At 34.4% G+C, this 21,900-nt stretch overlaps 1 protein-coding gene across 10 annotated transcripts in view; it reads right to left on the bottom strand.

The window, feature by feature from the left end:
• DLG1 (discs large MAGUK scaffold protein 1) overlaps positions 1–21,900 on the bottom strand; it is a 252,742-nt gene that overhangs the window by 40,714 nt on the left and 190,128 nt on the right. For all 10 annotated transcript variants that reach the window (XM_034999873.1, XM_034999872.1, XM_034999871.1 and 7 more), the window contains 2 exons: positions 18,041–18,143; positions 2,760–2,874 (listed from right to left, as the gene is read on the bottom strand). In XM_034999873.1, coding sequence (XP_034855764.1) covers positions 2,760–2,874; positions 18,041–18,143 — 218 coding nt within the window. The remainder of the gene's footprint in view (positions 1–2,759; positions 2,875–18,040; positions 18,144–21,900) is intronic.

Genomic DNA, 21,900 nt, shown 5'->3' with positions numbered 1-21,900 from the left:
CTTTTCTAGAGATATTTAATGACCCCAAAGAAAAGAATGACCTGGGGTGGGAGACGGCAATGAACAAAGATAATTATTTTCTAGTTAATCTGCTAGCTTCATTCTCTATTCATAAGGATCACTAAATATTTAAAGATCGCCTCATATACAAAATACAAGAAAACATGTAAACTAGGAAAAAGAAATACAGAGAAAGCAGAAAATTTGAGAAGAAAATATTAGAGACATGAGAAGATATTATGTCTATGAGATAAAAAGAGGATGACAAAACAAGGATCAATTAAATAAGAAGGGGCTCTCAGAAAATAAAATAGGATATTATACCCTCTTCCACACCCCAAATTCTCAATGGAGGAGAAGGCAAAATAAAGTCATTTTCAGACACGCTAAGATTCAAAAAGTATCCCCCACACACCCTTTCCTCAAGAATTTATTGAAGAATGTGCTTTGGTAAAATAAAAGTAAGTTGAGAAAGAAAAGGTGCCATCTCAAAACCAGACTCTGACACAGCAGAGAGCTAAAAGGCAGTGGCAAAGGCAAGTCCCATGTGAGAATTATACAGCAAGTCTATAGAGCAACTAGTCCAACTGGAGCAGAAAGATGGAAAAAATTGAGGTGCCTGGGTGGCTCAGTTGGTTCAGCATCCCACTTTTAATTTCGGCCCAGCTCGTGATCTCAGGGTCATGAGATCAAGCCCCATGTCAGGCTCCACACTGGGCAAAGAGCCTGCTTAAGATTCTCTCTATCCCTCTGCCTCTCTCTGTGCCCTGGCTCACACACGCATCTCCTCTCTCTCTCTCTCAAAAAAAAGAAAAAAAAAAAAAAAAAAAAGGAAAAAATCTGAAGTGATAAGATCATATGTGCAACCACATGTTTCATCATGTGAAAAACTCTAGAGTTATGTAAGATAAAGAAAGATATTTAATAATAAGTACATGGACAATTAAGCAAATAAAAATGACACAATTATTATGCCCAGGAAAAATGAAGGGTTGCAAGAGAAAGGAAGCATGGTCATAATATACTACTTGAGTGAGTAATGACAGATAACTACATAGTCACATAACTCTAAATGCTATTAATTTTACTAGAAGTGATGGCACTATATTGGAGTGATAGAGGAAGAGGCAGAATGATCTGATATGAAAGAGAAAGTTGTTATCTACTATGACAATAAGTCCATAATGTCCAAAGTTGGTAAACTAGAAAACAGCAGTATATGTGGAAGGAAAGGCAAGGGAGTTTGCTAAGAAAATGGAGATGATTATTTTTAGAGAATGAAATTGGGGATTGTTGGGAGGTGACAGTTATTTTTCATTAAGTTTTTTGATAATATATAACTTGTAAAAGTATTTACTTCTTTAAAAAATAACAAAAAGGAAAGATGATTCATTAAATGTACCTAAAACAAATATAACCTAATGTTTTGATTTTTATGCTTTTGTAAGTTTTTAATGATCACTTATTAAAGATGACACCTAATTATACTAAAATTAGAAAAACAAGAAGAAAATGAAAAAAGTATAAACAGAAATGTTATTCCTTTTTCTGTGGATATCAATATCACATAAAATACTTTAAGGACTCTGGAACAGAAAAATTTAATAAATATTGCAAGAATTAGTGGAAGGAAAGAAAAATCTGATACACTAAGGATTCCCAGATCATTGGTAGGGCAGAAGGAACGAAAGGGGTAGGAAAAGAACAAGTGAAGAAAGTGAGAAAAATTTCCTATTATGTATCACAGAATAAAATTATTTGAGAGAATAAGTCATATCATATGTAAACAAGTATAGAGTACATGCTTGTTTGTATAAATGTTTTTATACACATATGCAAACATGTACGGGATACTTGCTAATTTTACTTAACATATATCATCTCTCATCAGAAGAATAAATAAAATATACTAGGAAATGTTCCCCAATAGCATCAGAAGGACTGAAAAATAATGAAGAATGGTAGAGATTACCTGTAATCATCTATTAAAGTTAAAATAAAATAATAGTATAATAAAGCGCTGAGTAAAAGCTCTGCTAAAAAAAAGTATACAGAATACAAATATGTCATCTGTATTAAGTCCTATCAGCCAGTAAAATAAAAAAGAACAGTTTATATACTAATGGTATCTATTTACTATTATTAGATTTATTCTATCACATTAATCAATTATAGAAAAATAACAAGCTTGTCTTCTCCCAAGTATTCAAAAAATACATGTAGAAATTTCCTGAATCTGTGTCCTTTACTGAGGCTATTCACATTTTAAGCTATTATTTACATATGCTCTCTTTGCTATTATGGAAATTGCTGTAATAATTAAATGTTACTCAGAGAACATTTTATTATGAAGAATATTAAGTAAAAGTAAGTGTTGGATGTTGTGACATACCAAGCTACAGTATAGTCACTCATTATTATTCAAGAGGTTGTATAACTTTCATTAATAGAATTACAATAACATTCCAACTCTTGAAAGACACACTCAGGAAATCAATCATAAAATAATGTTTCCTTGGTATGCAATATAGTTTTCTTTCTTTTTTTATAATATTTTATTTTTAAATAATCTCTACACCCAATATGGGGCTCAAACTCATAACCCCGAGATCAAGAGTTGCATACTCCACCGACTGAGCCAGGCAGGAGACCCCGCAATGTATTTTTCTATAGTAAAACTAACTCAGTCATAGTAAAAAATGTGAAGGACTTTGCATGCATAAATAAGGACTGCCATAATTAGAAGTAAAAAAATTTACCTGACATAGAGGGATCGCTTCTGGCTAGTTCGAAGAGAACCTGATCCTGAACTAATGCTACTATTCATCATCTGCTCCCGTAAGTCATGTATTTTGGCTTCAAAACGACTGTATTCTGATGGGAAAAAAAATAAAATTTATACTTTAGATTCTAAAATAAGTTACTTGAAAATAAAGTATTAAATATGTTAGCGGTCTTCTTTGGATTAAATGTGGTTAGAACCTTAATAGAGTAACCTATATAAGATTTTGGCCAAAATGCAAACCTCAAAAAAAAAAATTAACAATTTTCTAAATGTACCATAAGTTAGAATTGGCGGAATGAGAACTTTCTCATATGCTATCTTAAAGTTCATATCACATTTAATCAATTAAAAGACAACTGTCATGCATCAAATACCAGTATCAATCTCATATTACTATCTAATTTAACTGTAAATTTTAAAAACTAAAACTCATAATTTATTCTGATTTTTATACTTAAAAAGAACAATCCTATAATGATTTGTAATAGATGCTTTGTTTACTGCCTTTAATACAGCAAAAATATGTCTTAAAAATTAATAAACTAAATTTACTTCAATTCATTTTGTAATTTATAAATTTTCAAAATGCCAAAATAGGACACAAAGCAATTTGAATAAACATTTTAAGAACGTTTTTATATAAAAACAGGTATGATTTTGAAGATGAACTATTTTAGACTATATCATAAAAACTACCAAATCTATTAAAACCTTAGGCACTTTTTCAAATATATTGCAATTATACACTTACACACTTTTATACCTTCTTCTCTATTTATAATAAACAAATTATTTTATAGAAATTAGGTTAGAGCTCATCAGATTTTCTTATAAAACCAGTCTTATATCAAGAGCAAATCCCTTGCTTGGGAGTTTGTATAGTTTAAGAAGACAGAGTAAGAGTAAGCGTGATTACTGTGGAGTTATTCTTCCTTTTACCATAGTTACGAAGTTTGTTTTATGGGTACTAAGATTAACTGAAGCAACAATTTATCAAAAAACTCAAAGACATTTAAAAGCTCTCATATTAATATGTAATAAAATGTTATCTTATTGTCCTTTAAAAATATAATAGAAAATTTAAAATATAAACGTTAGTAGACAATATAATGTACCCATTACAATTCAACAATTAACAACTCACGGCAAGCCTTATTTGCGTAGACACAGCTAAGATACAGGCAGACTGATGGATGGAGATATAAATAAAAATATAAAGTGAACTTTGAGTTTATACTGGTTCTTCTTCTTTTTTAAAAGTTTTATTTATTTAAGTAATTTCTACACCCAACGTGGGGCTTGAACTCACGACCCCCGGATCAAGAGTGGTATGCTTCTCTGACTGAGCCAGTCAGACGCCCCTAAACTGGTTCTTCTAATTAAAAATTAAGACCGTTAGATTTTTAATTTATCTGTTCAATCATATCTGTATGTGCTTTCTTGCATAAGAGGAATTCTAGTTCTTAAGACACTGGGAATAACAGAGTTCTGCATGGTGACTTAAAATTTTATCCACTATTACATTCACAACAGCTTTAAAATAACACCACCACCAACTAAGACCATGACATCATTACTGAAAACAGCTAATTACTTTCCCTACTTCTTTTTATCTTACTTAGAGCATGGTCTAATAGAGAGAGAGAGAGAGAGATATACAGTTTAATGGCTGTTTTAAAGTGACTCTGAGTAGTTCCTCCCTAGGTGTTAATGTTGCCAATTGGATATACATTTAGGTTCATTTGTTCTTATTTAGTTTCACCTTCAATTTTTAGGGGTTGCTTTTAAAATTTTTCATTGTTTTTAACAGGTAGGTAAAATAGTTCCAAGGTTGTATCTGTAAAACAAGGATATTAAAGATAAAGTTTAACTTCTAACCCTCTCTCCTACCCTACTCTGTCCTGGTCACTATATATAAATATTTTAAGAAAGGATTATTATAAACATTTAAAGAAAGGCTTTTTTAGTATTTATTATAAACATTTAAAGAAAGTTTTTTTCTTCCAGGGGCACCTGGGTGGCTCAGTTGGTTGGGCATCCAACTCTTGATTTTGGCTTGGGTCATGATCTCACAACGCTGAGTGTAGAGCCTGCTTAAGATTCTCTCGCTCCCTCTCCCTCTGGCCCTCCACCCGCCTCCACTTCCCTCTTCTAAAAAAATAAATAAATAAAAAAATAAAGGTTTATTCTTCCATTTCTTTTTAAGATTTTATTTATTTTTTTAAAGATTTTATTTAATTTATTTATTTGAGAGAGCAGGAACACAAGCAGGGGGAGTGGGAGAGGGAGAAGCAGGCTTCCCGCTGAGCAGGGAGCCCGATGTGGGACTCGATCCCAGGACCCTGGGATCATGACCTGAGCCGAAGGCAGACGCTTAATGACTGAGCCACCCAGGCGCCCCTATTCTTCCATTTTTAATAATAGAAGCAGATACACATGTATATGTAAATATATTTACACATACTTATTCTGTGTTATTTTAATATATATGTAATATGTAATTATGTATATATTACATATTCACACACACATATATATATATATACGCATTGCTCCTTTCTAAACAGTAACCTACACATTTCTTCCAACATGCTTATTTTACTTAACAGAAAGTATAGTAATAGTCTTACTAACAGTAATAGTAAGGACACTGTATGGTAGCATATATAGACATCTCTCATTCTTTTTTTTTTTTTTTTTAAGATTTTATTTATTTATTTGAGAGAGAGAGAATGAGAGCACATGAGAGAGGGGAGGATCAGAGGGAGAAGCAGACTCCCCGCCAAGCAGGAAGCCCGATGCGGGACTCGATCCAGGGACTCCAGGATCATGACCTGAGCCGAAGGCAGTCGCTTAACCAACTGAGCCACCCAGGCACCCTTTTTTTTTTTTTTTTAAAGATTTTATTTATTTATTTTTGACAGAGAGATAGAGAGAGAGCACAAGCAGGCAGAGTGGCAGGCAGAGGGGGAGGGAGAAGCAGGCTCCCCGCTGAGCAGGGAGCCCGACGCGGGGCACGATCCCAGCACCTCGGGATCATGACCCGAGCCGAAGGCAGCCATTTAACGAACTGAGCCACCCAGGCACCCCTCTCATTCTTTTTTAAGAGCTATATAGCTCTTTTGCATTTAGCCTTTATCTCTTCGTTAGAAAAAAAAATACTGTAGAGTTAGATTCTGCTTTATCAGCAAATCTGAAAATTGTTTTCTTTGAACAATTAAGGTAACTTTCGGTATAACTGAAGTTGTTTGATCTCAGTTCTATTCATACTATTTTATACTTTATTTATATATATATATATGGCAAGCCTTCTGTATCAACAGTTGTGTCAGAGTATATTTTCCCAAGACATGTGCTTGCATCCCACATGTTCTTGTACTATGTGACCTTGACATTCCCCCATCAAGAGGTGGAGTCTAATCACCCTCTCCTTGAATTCTGGCTGGCCTTTGACTCACACGCAAATGAACATGGTAGAAATGATTATATGTGATTTTCAAAGTTAGATTAAAAGAGGCCATGAAACTTTTGCCTGTTTCTTTAGGGATGCTTGTTTTGGGGTTAGTCAGATAACCATGGAAGAAGTCTGATAATCCTCAAAGCACCATGCTGCAGAGGTCCCATGATGGTGTTCTGAGCCCAAACTTTTAGCCAGTACCACCAAAGCACAAGACAAGGGGAGTAAAACCATTTGGGGCCCTCATCCACCAGCTGAATCCCATTAAGTGACCTCAGTCTATGCCACAAAGACCATCCAAAGTCATGACTGAATTCCTAATCTACAGAATCGATAAAATGGTTATTGTTTTAATCCACCAAGCTTTGGAGCAGTTATGAAATAGTAACTAGAACACACTCTTGCTGTGCAGTCTATTTGTTTACACATACACAAACACAAAAGGACAAGCCTTCCTAAATTTAAAAATACATATTAAATTCCTAAAACAAGGAATTATATAAATATATACGTATATATAAAAACTAAATTTATATTTTATAAATATATTTATAAATGTATTAAATTATTTTAAATGTTTAATATTTCATAAAAATATTCAAATATTTAATAAAATATTTTAAATACATTTATATACTTTCAAAGACAAATATATAAATATAAAATTAGGAAGGTTTATTCTTCTGTTCTAATGGTAATCTTTTGTTTGGTTTTTGCCCCCTTCACCATGAGCAATCTCCACAGAGCCAAACTGAAATATTATCCTTTTATATCCAGTTTAAACTTTAAAGCAATTAGAAAGCTTATACTATTTTCATAGGATCTTCAAATTTTCCCCATTTTCTGATAATTGTACTTTATCCAAATTGTCAGAGCATACAGTCTTTTCATATTATATATTCTCCTACTTACAACTAAATTAATTGTTAGCACCAGTCCTTAGGTCAGTATCTCTCCCAACATTTTGTGTGTCTGAAGTTTGTTCTTTCTTCTCAGAGTGACCTGAATATCAATCTGTTTATACATTTGACTGCAGCCTTTATATATGAAAGTCTATTTGATTCAGTTTCTTTCTTTGATTGAGTATGCTGACTACAGTGTTTCCCAAGAGCCACTGCTGAAGTTCTAATGACTACCTCATTTTCTTTCCTTTAAAGGGCATTTTTTTTTTGGCCTTGAATTCCACTGAATTTTTTTTTTCTTTACTTTTTTATGTTGAGATTTTTGTTATTTATTTGTGAAGTTAAAAACAAGTGACAGAAAGTAAAAACTTGCATACAATTTTTGTTTTTTTCTCAATTTGTTTTTAGTTTCAATGTCATCCTGAACAGATGGAACAGGACAGACCAGTCCTGGGAGTGAGGGGATTCCAGGGGAATGGAGCCAGGCAGAGAAGGAGAGCAGAGAGGCTGTGGGGCTTGGAGGGCAGGGTGTGTGTGTGTTTTTAATCCCAATAATTTTATGAGAATTTTTCTCAGTGCTGGTTATCACCTTAGGTAAACAGAATGACTTTTTGATATGTAGTTTGATTTTTTTAAAACTTCAGGACAGTTTTCTTGTTTATACACTGTTAGTATTTGTTCTATATGCATTGTTTTGTTTTTTTTTCCTTATGTATGCTGAATATTCTTTGCCTACTCTGTCATTCTCAAATCCTTTTTTATTCTCTGCTTTTCTTATTAATATATTTTCTAAAGCCTGAAGCAATCAGAAACTGTTTTTCCTGAGCCATTTGAGAGTAACTTGCTACCTTGATGTCTCATCACCCTTGAATACTTTGGTATATATTTCCTATAAATAACGGTATTTTCTTATGTAACAAAGCCATCAAAATCAAAAAGTAACATTAATACATTACTATCTAGTGCTCACACCCCACTGAAGTTTCCCCAATAATGCCCTGTATAGCAAAAGGATCTAGTCTGAATCATGAGTTGTAATATCTGAGCATACATGCATTTAGTTGTCAGATCTTTTTAGTTTCCTTCAGTCACAACAGTTCCTCAGTCTTCCCTTGACTTTGTAATCTTGATACTGTTGAAAATTACAGGTCAGTTATTTTATAGACTGTCTCTCACTTTAGGTTTGTCTGATGTTTCCACATGATTAGATTCTGGTTGTGCAAATTTGGCAGGAATATCAAGGAAGAGATGTTATGTTCTCTCCATTGCACCCTGGCAGGTAGTTTTACAATTTTGATTTGTCTCATTCCTAATGTTATTAACTTTCAGCACTTGATGGAGGTTGTGTCTGCCAGGTTTTTCTACTGTGAAATTACTTTTTCCCTTTGCAAATAATAAGTTATTGAAATCATATATACTTCTCCATTCTCATCAAACTTCCAACTAATTCAATTATTTTTATTAGTAAAGACTCATGATTTCCGAATTTACTCAGTGCAGTATAACCTCAAATTGTTGCTCAATATAGCTCAAATTGTTCTCAATTTAGCCAGTGGGAACCCTCTCAAACTGGATATCCTGTCCTTTTGACACATCTCCATCATTCCTTGAGCATTTCCTTGCTTTCTGGCACAGAATATTACAGAATAATCTAGTACTTTCCCTGCCCCACCCCTGGAACTGGCCATTAATCCAGACAGCCATGGTAATTTTGGTGGGGAAGAGTATTTAGAAGCCAAGATCTGAGAGTTAGGTGTGCTCACTGCTATTAGGTCCAGGCTCTCTCAGTGGACAGAGCTAGAGAATTATGTGCATGCATGTATGTGTGTGTATACACACACACACATTATATATGTAAAATAGACATTTATAACTATATTTGTTTATATAAATTGAAAACCTTATGTTTATACCAATTTCTCCAATTCTAATCTAATATTATAGGTTTATATTTTAGTTTTCTCCCTTTCCATATTTAGCACTTCTCTAAAAATGAAAATTACAGACAACATTACCTTTAGCATATATGTATTCATCGGATCAATCTCTCTGTAGGTAAGGAGTCTTCCGTCTCTACTACCATCCACTTCCTTGACTGAACTCTAACTAGTCTGCTCAGACTCTCCTCTTTGTTAAAACTTAATTTTTAAAATAAAAGTTTTATTTCTAATAATTTTCTAAGTTTCATCAACTCATTTATGTTGTCCTTTCATATACTCCATAATTATTCTTTAACTTGTTTTGAAATATTAAGATTATACTTTTATTTCATGGGCATGTTTTCCTGGCATATTTTCACTGTGGAGATGTTATTCTGATCCTTATTTTCATTTTTCAAACAGGTTTCCATTGGATTCAGTATTGATCCTTTTCTGTTGTTCATTTTTATGTGGAATTAGTTTTCCTGAACTTTTATTTTTATTTATTTTTAAAGATTTTATTTGAGAAAGAGCAAGTGAGTGAGCACATGCACAAGCGGGCAAAGTTAGGGTGGGGTGGGGGAGAGGGAAAGCAGACTCCCTGCTGAGGAGGGAGCCCAACATGGGGCTTAATCCCAGGACCCTGAGGTCCTGGGCAGATGCTTAACTGACTAAGCCACGTAGGTGCCCCAGTTTTCCTGAACTTTTAGATAAGACTATTTTGGGTTAGGATAGCTTTTCTATCTTCACAGCTCTGGAGCTCCCTCTTTTGTTGTTTCTGACAAATGTTCCAAGATGTGATCTCATACACTGTTAAGATTTCCTGGTGGTGTACTTTCCTTCTACTCGTCCATACCTTCTATTTCCTTTGGCCCTATTATCCCTATCCTGCTCAATTTGGATTTTATTCTCAGAAGTTTTCTCTTAGTGTAGGGCTTTGAACTGAAATGGAGCTATCACTGGTTAATTGTGTCAGAGGGCCCTTCTCCCTCATACCTTATTGTAGATCCCCTGCACTTAAAATGTAGATTGTGCAAAAACCCTTAGAGTTGTAGATACTGTTCTCAAATTGGCCACTGCATTTTCTAGTGGGTACTGACTGGATTTTGGGCTTCTTGTGCTGCTTCCCCTTGTACAGATGCTGGTTATTATAGGGTCTCATAGCTGTTGATGACTTGTTTATACTTGCTTGTATTTTGGGGTTCATGAGTTACTTTTCCTCTAGTTTTATTAAAGATCTGTTAATAAATTTTGGTTTTGCTATCCAATTTTATTTTTTTTCTGGGAATGGGGAGGCGGTAGTTCTGGGCAATTCAACTTTAAATCTACTATCTTATTTTTAATTTTCTATTTGTCCCACTGCTCTATCAATCCATTATTTTAGTGGTCGTCCCAGAAGATTATTAGGAAGTGATGAGTTTTCAGTATAATTTTATTACTTTTGTTTTTAATATTTTAATCTTTTAAATATCTTATTTGTACATTTACTTATTCATTCACTTATTTTAAAGATTTTATTTTTTAAGTAATCTCTACAATGTGGGGCTTGAACTTACAACCCTGAGATCAAGAGTCATGGGCTCTCCTGACTGAGCCTGCCAGGTGCCATTATTTTAATAATGACTGTATTTAACTACTTCGCCAAATTCCTGAAAATTCGATAATTTGGCTCTTCCAAGCCATTATATCACAGCTCTTATACAAAAGCGATGTCTGTGCTTCCTTACTGCCGTAACAGCTCTGTGATGCCTTTAATAAAAATGTTCATTATATTTCATGGAGCATTATTAGTTTTTTTCAGTGATTTTGCCAGTTGAAGTAATGAAAGTCCTAGTGACTTAAAACATTCTGCATTTCAGAAATTTAAAAACCTTCTGTAAAAAGAACATGTACTTTTTTCACATTACTTTTTATAGTAAAGAAGAATACTCTTTCCTAAGAAGTAACTAAGTTACTAAAAGTAGCAGTTAAAGTCTCTTCAACATTTAAGATACTGGAGAGCTAAGTCAATTCCTGTTAAGTTCTTAAATTTGTGCCTCACTTACTCTATTCAGATTTTCCTTTTTATGGTCCTTACTTAATACTAACAATTCCTCCTAACCATCTGTCTGTTCAGAACATACTTCAACACTTTCCTCAAATTTACTTTTCCTTTAAACCTCCCATTTCATTTAGGTAGCTAAGATTCCTCACTTTCCTTTCTGTTCAATCAATTAATATTTTTAGCTCTATCAATTTCCACTGTATATCCATCCTGTATACATTTTCTTAGATTTTATTTTTGGGGGAGAGTTTAATTTCTTTTTTCAGTGAAGTTATTTATATCGCTTTCCTAGAAATCATACCACAACTCATTCCAGGAAAGCTATACTGGAAGAAAACGGAAATGTTATACAAAAAGTTTTCCCCATTCAGCATTTCAGAAAGTTTCAAACTTGTCATGAAATATATTTAGGGAGTCTCTGAACTGCTGGCTGTAAGTTAAATAATATGTGTATGCTTATAAGAGGAGAGATAATGTTTAACAGCTTATTTTCTGCATTTTGTTCCCCCTTTCAACTTCTAATCTTTGTTTTGATTCTGCTAGAAGTGAAAAGATGGAAGAAATTAGGGGAAGAGTGCGGATAAATGGTATCTCCCCCAATCTCTTTAAACTTGCAATCCCAACTGTGAAGAATAAAACTCATTTATACTCTATAATGAAATATATTAATTAAATGTAGAACTTAACAACTGAGAGCAATAACTCTCAGAGAATAGATACAACTGGTTTAGGAAAGAAAATGGGAAATGTTCTGAGTAAGAAGGCAGGCTGGTTAGGTAGTAGGAAAGGGTAGAAAGATACAGGAAGGAAAGTAAGAGACTAAAACAAAATTTAATTAGGAACCAGCTACAGAAAATCACTCTAAGAGATGACAAATGCTTGTTTAACAAAGAAGTGCCACTCGTCCAATACAACCTCTCCATTTAGTCTGTACTTCTCCTCTCTTTGGTTGTTACCAGAAGAAATAATGGAAATAAAATGAGGAGACTGGGGTTAAAACTCTACCTCTGCAGCTGAGATTTAAATTAAAGCTTTGGAATTGAGACAAGTGGCTCTGATCAAATCTCACTTTTCTAGATTTCAGTTGTCACTTAAAAATTAGGAATAATAATATCAGTTTCAAGGAATTTTTTTTCCTTGTGGGAAAAAAGATCACAAATTTATAGTTTCATGTTAAGTTTAATTCTTTTTCTTTTCTTTTTCCTTTATAATATCATTGTAATATTATCAATATTTTTTAACCAAAAATTTAGATTTAAGGTCTGAAAGCTGATATAGTGTACTTGAGGAACAATGAGATAAAATATTTAGGCTTTTCAGGGTGTGGGGACCCACTTGGAACCCAGAGTTGTCATAAAGATTACTTTAAACTGAAGACACTGGAGATTCAACAAATGCAGAAAGAAGGCCTTCCCAGAGCTTCCCTTATCTGACCAAAGGAAATAAGGCTATCATAAATCCCCTCTCCTGGGGAGTATTATGGCTTTGAGAAGGGAAGACTACTCTTATTTATATATAGACAACATTTTTACAAACTTTCTCCTAAAAATCCGTTTGTTTTTCCTAAAGAAACCTATTTGTTTTTCCCACAGAAGGTTTTCCTCTCTTTTTTCCATACTAAGTTAGGTATATAAGCAATTAATGAGCCCTACTTCTTTTGCTGGCTCCTCATATGCATATAAAATAAACCCTTTTCTCATGTGAATCTTTTGTCAGTTTAAGTTGCAGGCCCCAGCAACTGAAACTAAAAGGTCAGAGAGAAAGTTTTTCCTCCTCTACGAAGAGGCTAGAAGAAATCTTAACTATGTAATAGCCGTATAACTGGCAAATTACTTAAACTTTTTGTGTCTTTGTTTACTCACCTGTAATGTAAAATGGAGGTAACAGTGCCTACCTTATAGTTTTTATGGGAGTTAAAAGAGTTAATAAATGTAACATGGTTAGTACCATATCCAGCACACAATTTTTCTAGTATATTCTATTACCCAACCCATAGGAAGCTCTTAAACTATAGATCAGAAACTATTCGTCAAAATTTTGTAACTTCTGAATACAGAGTCAAACACTAGCATAGTAATTCCAGTGCCCGTGTTTGATTAGAGCTATAGATCCTGAAAGATAAAAACTTACTCCTACCAAAAGCTTACCTCTTTGCCTGTTTGTATGAATACATGTATGTCAGATTAGCAATGAAGCAGAGAATCCCCAAAGGATTTATCTTTAGTAAAGTGAAGATACTAACTGCAGAGATGACTGATTAGCAGAGTGTCAGATGACTCCTTTTATACTTTTTTTTTTTAAAGATTTTATTTATTTATTTGAGAGAGAGAATGAGAGGGGGGAGGGTCAGAGAGAGAGGCAGACTCCCTGCTGAGCAGGGAGCCCGATGCGGGACTCGATCCTGGGACTCCAGGATCATGACCTGAGCCAAAGGCAGTTGCTTAACCAACTGAGCCACCCAGGCGCCCTGCTTTTATACTTCTTAAAATGGCCAGTTCACTGAGAAAGAAAATCTGAGCCTTCAACTTATATCCTTGGCCCTCATAGCAGTTACACACTGATGGTGTGGAATATATATATATATTTTTAAAAAATGTTGTACAACAAAAATACATTTGTTAAAAATATATTAAAATGAAACATAAAACTATATAGCATCACTGCCTTATAAACAAACAACGTAAGTAGCAATACAGCAAGGAGGACAGGTGTCTTCAAAGTACCCAAAACATGCTTTTAAATTTTAACTCTATTTTTGGTCTCTGTTTTTTTTAACCTATGATGTCATTTCTTCTCTCTGCCCATTTAAATCCTATCCATTCTTTAGGTTTCCAGTTAATCCCCAATCTTATTCTATGGTAGCTTTTCTTTTCTTTTTTTTAAAGATTTTATTTATTTATTTGACAGAGAGAGACAGCAAGAGAGGAACATAAGCAGGGGGAGTGGGAGAGGGAGAAGCAGGCTTCCGCGGAGCAGGGAGCCCTATGTGGGACTCAATCCTGGGACTCTGGAATCACGACCTGAGCCAAAGGCAGACGCTTAACCGACTGAGCCACCCAGGTGCCCCTCTATAGTATCTTTTCTCATGCCAGGCAACATGAAGTACTTTCTTTTGAATTCCTAAGGCAAAGGCTGTCTTCTGTGCTCTATTGGTACTTACCATGTTTTTCTTAGGCAATGGTACCATAGCTATGGTAAAAGAAGAATACAGTAAACATCAACATTGCCAGACTAAGCACTCATTAAAATATTCCCAGTGAAAAGTATCTAGATTTTGAAGGTTAATAGATCAGGGACTGAATCCTAGCTATTACTAGCTTTGTTATCTGAATCTATCTCAACATCTGTATGTATTTCATAAGGCTCTAGAGCAAGGTTTAAATAAGTAACAAACAGGCACCTAAATAAACATCTCATTATAAACTGTGTTAAATGTTATAAAGAAAAAATACCACAGTGCTATCAGAAACGGAATCATGAGAAAGAGCCAGCCATACAAAGAACAGGGAAAAAGAACACTCTAAGAAAGTACAGAATGATCAGAGAATTAGGATAGTATATGATGCAATAAAGGGTCTGAAAGAAGACCTGTATGGTTAGAGCCTAAGGAGCAAAGGAAGGAGAAGAGGCATGCAGTGATCACATGTGTTGTGCTGTGCTCAATCACACAGAGCCTTCCTTGCAGGTCCTATTAAAGGGTTTAGATTTTATTCAGCATTTAATGAAAAATGTTTTAAATGGGAAATGACACAATGCAATCTTTGTATTTAAAAAGATCACTTTGCTTGATGAACAGAATGAATTGGAGAAAATCAAGAAAGAAATAATGAGACTTGTTAGAGGCTATCAGAATAGTTTAGGTAAGAAAGGATGGTGGCTTTGGTTAGGGAAGTATCTGGATACACAGAGATTGAGAAAGGGGCTCTGGGTCTTCTGGCTTAAGAATCAATGGAGGTACCATGTGCTGAAATGGTAAAATAATTGTTTCAGGAATGCTCAGTTGCAAACACTATGGAGAAATACAGCTGGTGACATCAAATAAGATACATAATAAGTCTGGTGCTCAGGAGATGTTGGGGGAAAAGAATACATCTATAAGAGTAATCAACATAAGGGTCTAAACTGGAAACAGAAACACTTACTAAAGCGTAGCTACTTTAATAATCAAAGTAGAATGCAAATTCTCCTTGATTAAAAAATGGCTCCATCAAGAGAAGAGTTTAAATTTTGAATACAACTGAAGAAAAAGTATCAATTAGAAAGGTTCTTATAAAAGTATAGAAATCTCAAAAAAAGAACAAAAGAGAAGAAGAACAGTATAAGCACAGAAAAAGACAATCTGAAAGGAAGATTCTTGGGCCCATTCAATAACTATCCTAGGAAAATGGTAGCTTACCCTTCCCAACCATCAGTGGCAAGTGGTGTATCTAGTGCATACAGATGTAAATTAGAATTATTTAAAAGCTGCTAAATATAAAAAATGGTAAAGTTAACTATCCTTGTTCTGGTCTATGCTTACCAAGCATTAGAGCAATTCTTCCTCCTATCAATAAATTTTTAACTCCTTATTAAATATAACTCAGTATTTTTACCTGGGTCTCAGAAGATTCTTTTTTGGCAAACATTAACTAGAATATGTCTGAATTCTGATGATTCTGACTCAATTTCCTAGCATGTTGTGTCCTTTTAATAGAAATATTCACTTCTTTTTAATTCAGTAAAGTTTGCTTCAATGTATAATTTCAAACATTTATTCTCTTCTTAAAAAATTTTTTTAGGAAGTCTAATTATGTATTGCATATACATTCTTGCCGGTCTTCCATTGCTAATATTTTCTCTCTAATCTTTTAAAATTCTTATTTGTTTCATTTTATTTTTCCTCTTGTATCCTCTATGTCCTCTATTGATTTCTGCAGTATCTCTTTGTCTTTGTGTTCAATTTTAAAAATTGCTTTCTTTTTCTTCCTGGGTTCTGCTATCTCAAAATCAATGTCTTGGTTGTGAAGCCATTTTTTCCATACAGTTCTTAAACTTCTATTTAGTGGTCTTCTTTCAAAGAAATGAATGTATTAGCTATTGAAAATACTGAGATCAAATTTTCATCTGATCTATGCCAATGTTTTTGTGTGTGTGTGGCTAACTTTTATTTGTTGCCAAGCTTTGCTATTTGTTTCCACTTCTTAATATCTTTGTATGAATGCCAGGACAGTTACTTTTTAACTAGTTATTACTGAATGAGTTGGATTTTGCTGGACCAGCTATTTGGCTGAACCAGAAAGTTAAGGGGTGCAGGAGGGATAGAAGCACAGTATCTTCATGGTCTTTGAAACCAAAGGACTGTCACATTATCTGATGCTATCCAGACAGATTCTTTTACCCAAATACTACTACTCCACTTCTCTAAACCAAACCACATCAAGGAGGGCTTCTGTTTTAGCATGTTCACTCCAATTGTCATGAGTCTTGTCAAAACCAAAAGGATGATGTTTTTATACCTCAAAAAGAAGCTCCTCATCTTTAGAAAGAGTAATTTTCTGTCATAATCTAAGTTCTGCCACCACTGAGAATTCTCAACATTCCATATTTTTACTCTTCCCTCTTTCTGTGTGGCTTCTGCCAGATCTCAAGCTGCATAAGCAAGTCTTTGCCTATGTTTTGTTGTCCAGGTCTTATATCTGTCATCTTAGTTTTGCTTAATGTGAGGTGGAGTTCTGTTGGTAGAAGTGCGTGTATGTTTTATTTTCCGTGTTGCTTTTGTATGTTTTCTGGGGGAGGTCAGATATTGACTTACCTTTAATCATACCTAAATAGTCTATATTCCTTATGCATCTATATAAATGAGAACCCCTCTATAATACTAAGAAGACAGTATCTTAGTAAATACTGAGAACTTGGCTTCCATACAGCACACCTATAGGGCAAGAATGTGTTGGCTAGAAGATAAAAGCATGCGTGGCCCCACTGGAGGTTTTGTTTCTCACTGAATTAACAAACTGGCATTCTGATTTCATATATTAGTCTCTATTTGTTTGGTTAATGTGAATTTATTTGGAATTTATCATTATGTAAGTGGATTTACCTCTGTTCAGTTAATGGACCTAAAATGCTGAGGTTTACAACTGTATGTATTATGAAATAGCAAGGAAAGCCCTACATGCTACTTTGATTAGCTAAAAAAATTTTTTAGGTTTTGTTACAAAAATAAATTCCAATCTAAGAAACAAATATATATTTAACAGTTGCTCAATTAGAAACTGTTTCACTGACTCCTTTAGTCACATCATTCTTTCCTTCTTCACCTTGTTGTTTATGAACACTAGCCGGTATGCTATGTATTCTTCTGGATGTTTACACTTTTTATATGCTGCTGAAGTTTTACCTATGTTTAAATATGGCATGACCTTAAGTTTTCCATTACCACGTTCTTCCCCCCTAGGAACTTAGGTCATGTCCATGATACTTCACTATCTAGAAACACATTACATACCAAACTTGTATTTTTTTCTCTTTAAACAGCAATAAAGGGTATTATAAACGTATCTTAAATCTTGATATTAACAAACATAATCTAATTCAAAAGTCAGAAAAAATTGGGATGACCAAATTTTCTCTGGCAATGCTATCATTGCATATGGTTTTTATGATCCTTTGGGATCACTGAGTTAGTAAAGGTATGTGTTTGGTTAGAGGACAGATTTTAAAAAATAAACACTTAAAAATTAATCCAAATTAACAGTGAAATACTCAAATTCCTACATCCTACTGAACACACTTTGACCTGGATTGTGAAGTAGGTTCAGACTAAACAAACACTAGATTAATAAAAGAGATCAAAACATAAAAATGTTAAGCTTGGAAAGTTAAACATTATTAAGAGGAAGAATTCTAAAACCTCAAATAAACAACAAACACAGACAGCAAGAATTTTATTACCTTCAGGCCGATATTGCGCAACAATTGTGACCGCTTGGCCAGCATTTTTCAAAGCGGCTGCTGCTTGCTCATGGCTGGCAGTTCTGAGGTCAACACTGTTTACCTGTAAATCAAATTGAATCTTAAATTTGAAAGAAATTGTTCATACTGATTAGAAACCACAATAGCCTGTTCTTTGAGTAGGCACAGAAAAAAAATTACACGCAATAACTTTATCACTAAAATATCTTCTTGTTCCAATTTACTAAAGTATATCATGGAGTAAAAATATTACTATCAATGAAAGCAATTTTATTCACTAAGAATACTTTGCTTAACATCAAGTGAGCAAAACCAAAACATCTTTTTTAAAAGATTTTATTTATTTATTTGACAGAGAGAGAGACAGCGAGAGAGGGAACACAAGCAGGGGGAGTGGGAGAGGGAGATGCAGGCTTCCTGCTGATCGATGCGGGGCTCGATCCCAGGACCCTGAGATCATGATCTGAGCCTAAGGCAGTTGCCCAACTGAGCCACCCAGGTGCCCCCAAATCAAAACATTTTCTTCCAGGTTTTCCGGGAAGTTGCCTTCCAATCTCTTGGGAAACATACCTTAATTTGATAACTTGAAATATCAACAAATGTCATCATATTGTGCAGCTTATTTCACTAGTAACTCAAACAACAGGAGGGACATTCATTTTGTATGTAGCATCCTTTCAATTTCTGCCATACTTTCACTCCTATTACTCATTTCAGTTCCAATTGTCTTCCCCAAACTAAGATTCCATTCTTTTGGAGTAAAGTATTAATAGCTCAAATTTCAAAGACTGACATTTAAATAGAGTAAATGTTATCAAATGAACAAGGAGACGTGTTTTGAAGACAGGGCCCTTCCTTGGGTAAATAATTACTGAGGTGATCAATTCCACTCGAAAGTAAGCAACTTAATTCTTATTTCTGAAAGGCTGCCAATACCCAGTATATACTGCAAGCACACTATCTTAAGACACTGTGCCTTTTCCACTATTAGCAAAACTTAAATGGACATTCATGGGAGCATTATATTTGAATGGTAATAGCTTTAAATACTTAAGTTGTTTTTTCCCCCTAAAAATCATCAGTGAATAGGCTACAGTAATGCTTTCTTGAAACCTTGATCAAATATTTTTGGAAAGGAAGAACTGTCAAGCCATTTTTATATGAAAGTGTGTTTTGTCGACATCAAATCTCAAACCTGTTAAAGATCATATACCAATTTTGGAAAAAATGACTATGAGCCCAGAAATTCTTGGGATTATAAAATTTATATAAAAGAACATTTTAACCATGTAAAGACCTGACATTTGGTATTATCTATAAAGGATGTTATTATGCAGCTAAGTTAAAACAAATACACTTTTTAAAAAAAAGTTTTTATTTAAATTCCAGTTAGTTAACATACAGTGTAATGTGAGTTTCAGGCATACAATTTAATGATTCAACACTTCCATACAATACCCAGTGCACATCACAACAAGTGCACTCCTTAATCCCCATCACCTATTTAACCCATCCCCCCACCCACCTCCCCTCTGGGTAACCATCGTTTTTTTCCTCTATAGTTAAGAGTGTTTTATGGTTTGCCTCTCTCTTTTTCCCCTCTGCTCATGTTTTCTTTCTTAAATTCCACATATTAGTGAAATCATATGGTATGTTTTTCTCTGACTGACTTACTTTGCTTAGCATAATATTCTCTAGTTCCATCTATGCCGTTGCAAATGGCAAGAGTTCATTCTTTTTTATGGCTGAGTAATATTCCTGTGTGTGTGTGTGTATAAATAAATGTATATAAAATACCTCACTTTTTTTTTTTTTTAATAATACACCACACCTTTATCCATTCATCAGTCCATGGACATTTGGGTTGTTTTCATATTTGGCTATTGTAGATAATGCTGCTATAAATACTGGGGTACATGTATCCCTTTGAATTAGTATTTTTGTATTCTTTGGGTAAATACCTAGTAGTTCTTGAATGAAAATCAAGATCAAAAAAACTTTAATCTAAAGAAATGTAACACAATGTAATGTGCTTTTATTGGAGATAATTTCTAGCTGAAGGCTATAAAAAAACCTCAACACAATGTATAAATAGTTTTACTTTGAGCATAAAGTAGAATTTCTAATTCCCTGAAAAACAAATTAGTGAAGAAATATCAAAGAAGATAAATTTTCATAGATAATTGCAGGAGAGATTATAATTCTTTTTTTCTTTAAGATCTTCCTTCCTTCAGGGTGCCTGGGTGGCTCAGTCGTTAAACGTCTGCCTTCGGCTCAGGTCATGATCCCAGGGTCCTGGGATCGATCGAGTCTCGCATCGGGCTCCCTTCTCCGCGGGAGGCCTGCTTCTCCCTCTCCCACTCCCCCTGCTTGTGTTCCCTCTCTCGCTGTGTCTCTGTCAAATAAATAAAGAAAAATCTTAAAAAAAAAAAAAAAATCTCCTTCCCTCCTTTCTTCCTTCCTTTCTCTGAGAGCGAGCGAGCAAGCAGAGGGGGAGAGAGAGGGGCACGCAGACTCTGTGCTGAGTTCAGAGCCCAACACAGGGCTCGATCCCACGACCCTGAGATCATGACCTGAGCCAAAATCAGGAGTCTGATGTTTAACCGACTTGAGCCACCCAAGCATCCTGAAAAGATTATAATTTTTAATGAATTATTCCTGAGCAGCAAATCTTTTTGCTACAGAAAAGATCTGGACATCTTGTATAAGATTCAAAAAAGAATAATTTAGTAAGACTACAAATTATAAAAACTTTCTAAAATATCACCAAACATTTTAATAGAAGATACATTATCAAGGATATTTTAAAAGAAATCCTTGCACTGAGAGACATATTTGTGTAAACAGCCTTAAGGTCACTTTTTTTACACTATCACTTAAAAAATTTACATAAAACCCACCTTTTTGAAGTGTACAATTCAGTGGTTCTTAGTACCTTCAAAAGGATGTGTAATTAGCACTATGATCTAATTCCAAACATTTTCATCACTTCAAAAAGAAACCCACTACCCATTAGCAGCCATTCCCCTTCTCCCTTAGCTCCTGGCAACTACTAATCTACTTTCTGTCTCCATGGATTTATCTATTCTTTCCTTTTTAAATAAATGGGATACTATGATATGTGGCCATTAGTGTCTAGCTTCTTTCACTTAGCATGCTTTCATGGTTCATCTTTGTTGTAGCATGTATCAGTGTCCCATTACTTACTATGGCTGAATAATATTCTATCATATAGATACTCCACATTTTATCTGCATTTTAACTTTATTCCTAGGTGTTTTACTCTTATAAGTGAAACTGTTTTCTTTCTTTCTTTTTTTTTTTTTAAGACTTATTTATCTTAAGGGGGGAGAGGGAGGGAGAGGGGAAGGCAGAGGGGGAGAGAGAGAGAGTGAGAGTGCAAGGCAGACAGAGGCAGAGGGAGAGAATGAGAACCCTCAAGCAGACTCCCTGCTGAGCAAGGAGCCTGAAGTGGCACTTGATTCCAGGACCCTGGAAATCAAGAGTTGGATGCTCAACCGACTGAGCCACCCAGGTACCCCTTCTTAATTTCACTTTTGGGTAGTTCAATGTTGGTATATAGAAATACAGCTGTTTCTTGTACAGTGGTTTTCTGTCCTGCAAACTTGCTGAACTTGTCTATTAACTCTAATAGCTTTTTTGTTATTGTTGCTGGATTTTCTGATTGTATATAAGAGATCATGACATCTGCAAATAGAGATAGTTTTCCTTCATTGTTTTAAATCTGGAAGCCTTTTATTTCTTTTTCTTGCCTAACTGCCCTGTTTAAAAACTCCAGTATGATATTGAATACAGGTGACAAGAGTAGACACCCTTGT

The sequence above is a fragment of the Mirounga leonina genome, unplaced genomic scaffold (assembly GCF_011800145.1).
Source record: "Mirounga leonina isolate KUSES-001 unplaced genomic scaffold, KU_Mleo_1.0 Mir_115, whole genome shotgun sequence".
Classification (NCBI taxonomy): Eukaryota; Metazoa; Chordata; class Mammalia; order Carnivora; family Phocidae; genus Mirounga; species Mirounga leonina.
Note: the sequence above shows the minus strand (reverse complement) of the source record. Positions and strands in the feature narration are given on the sequence as shown.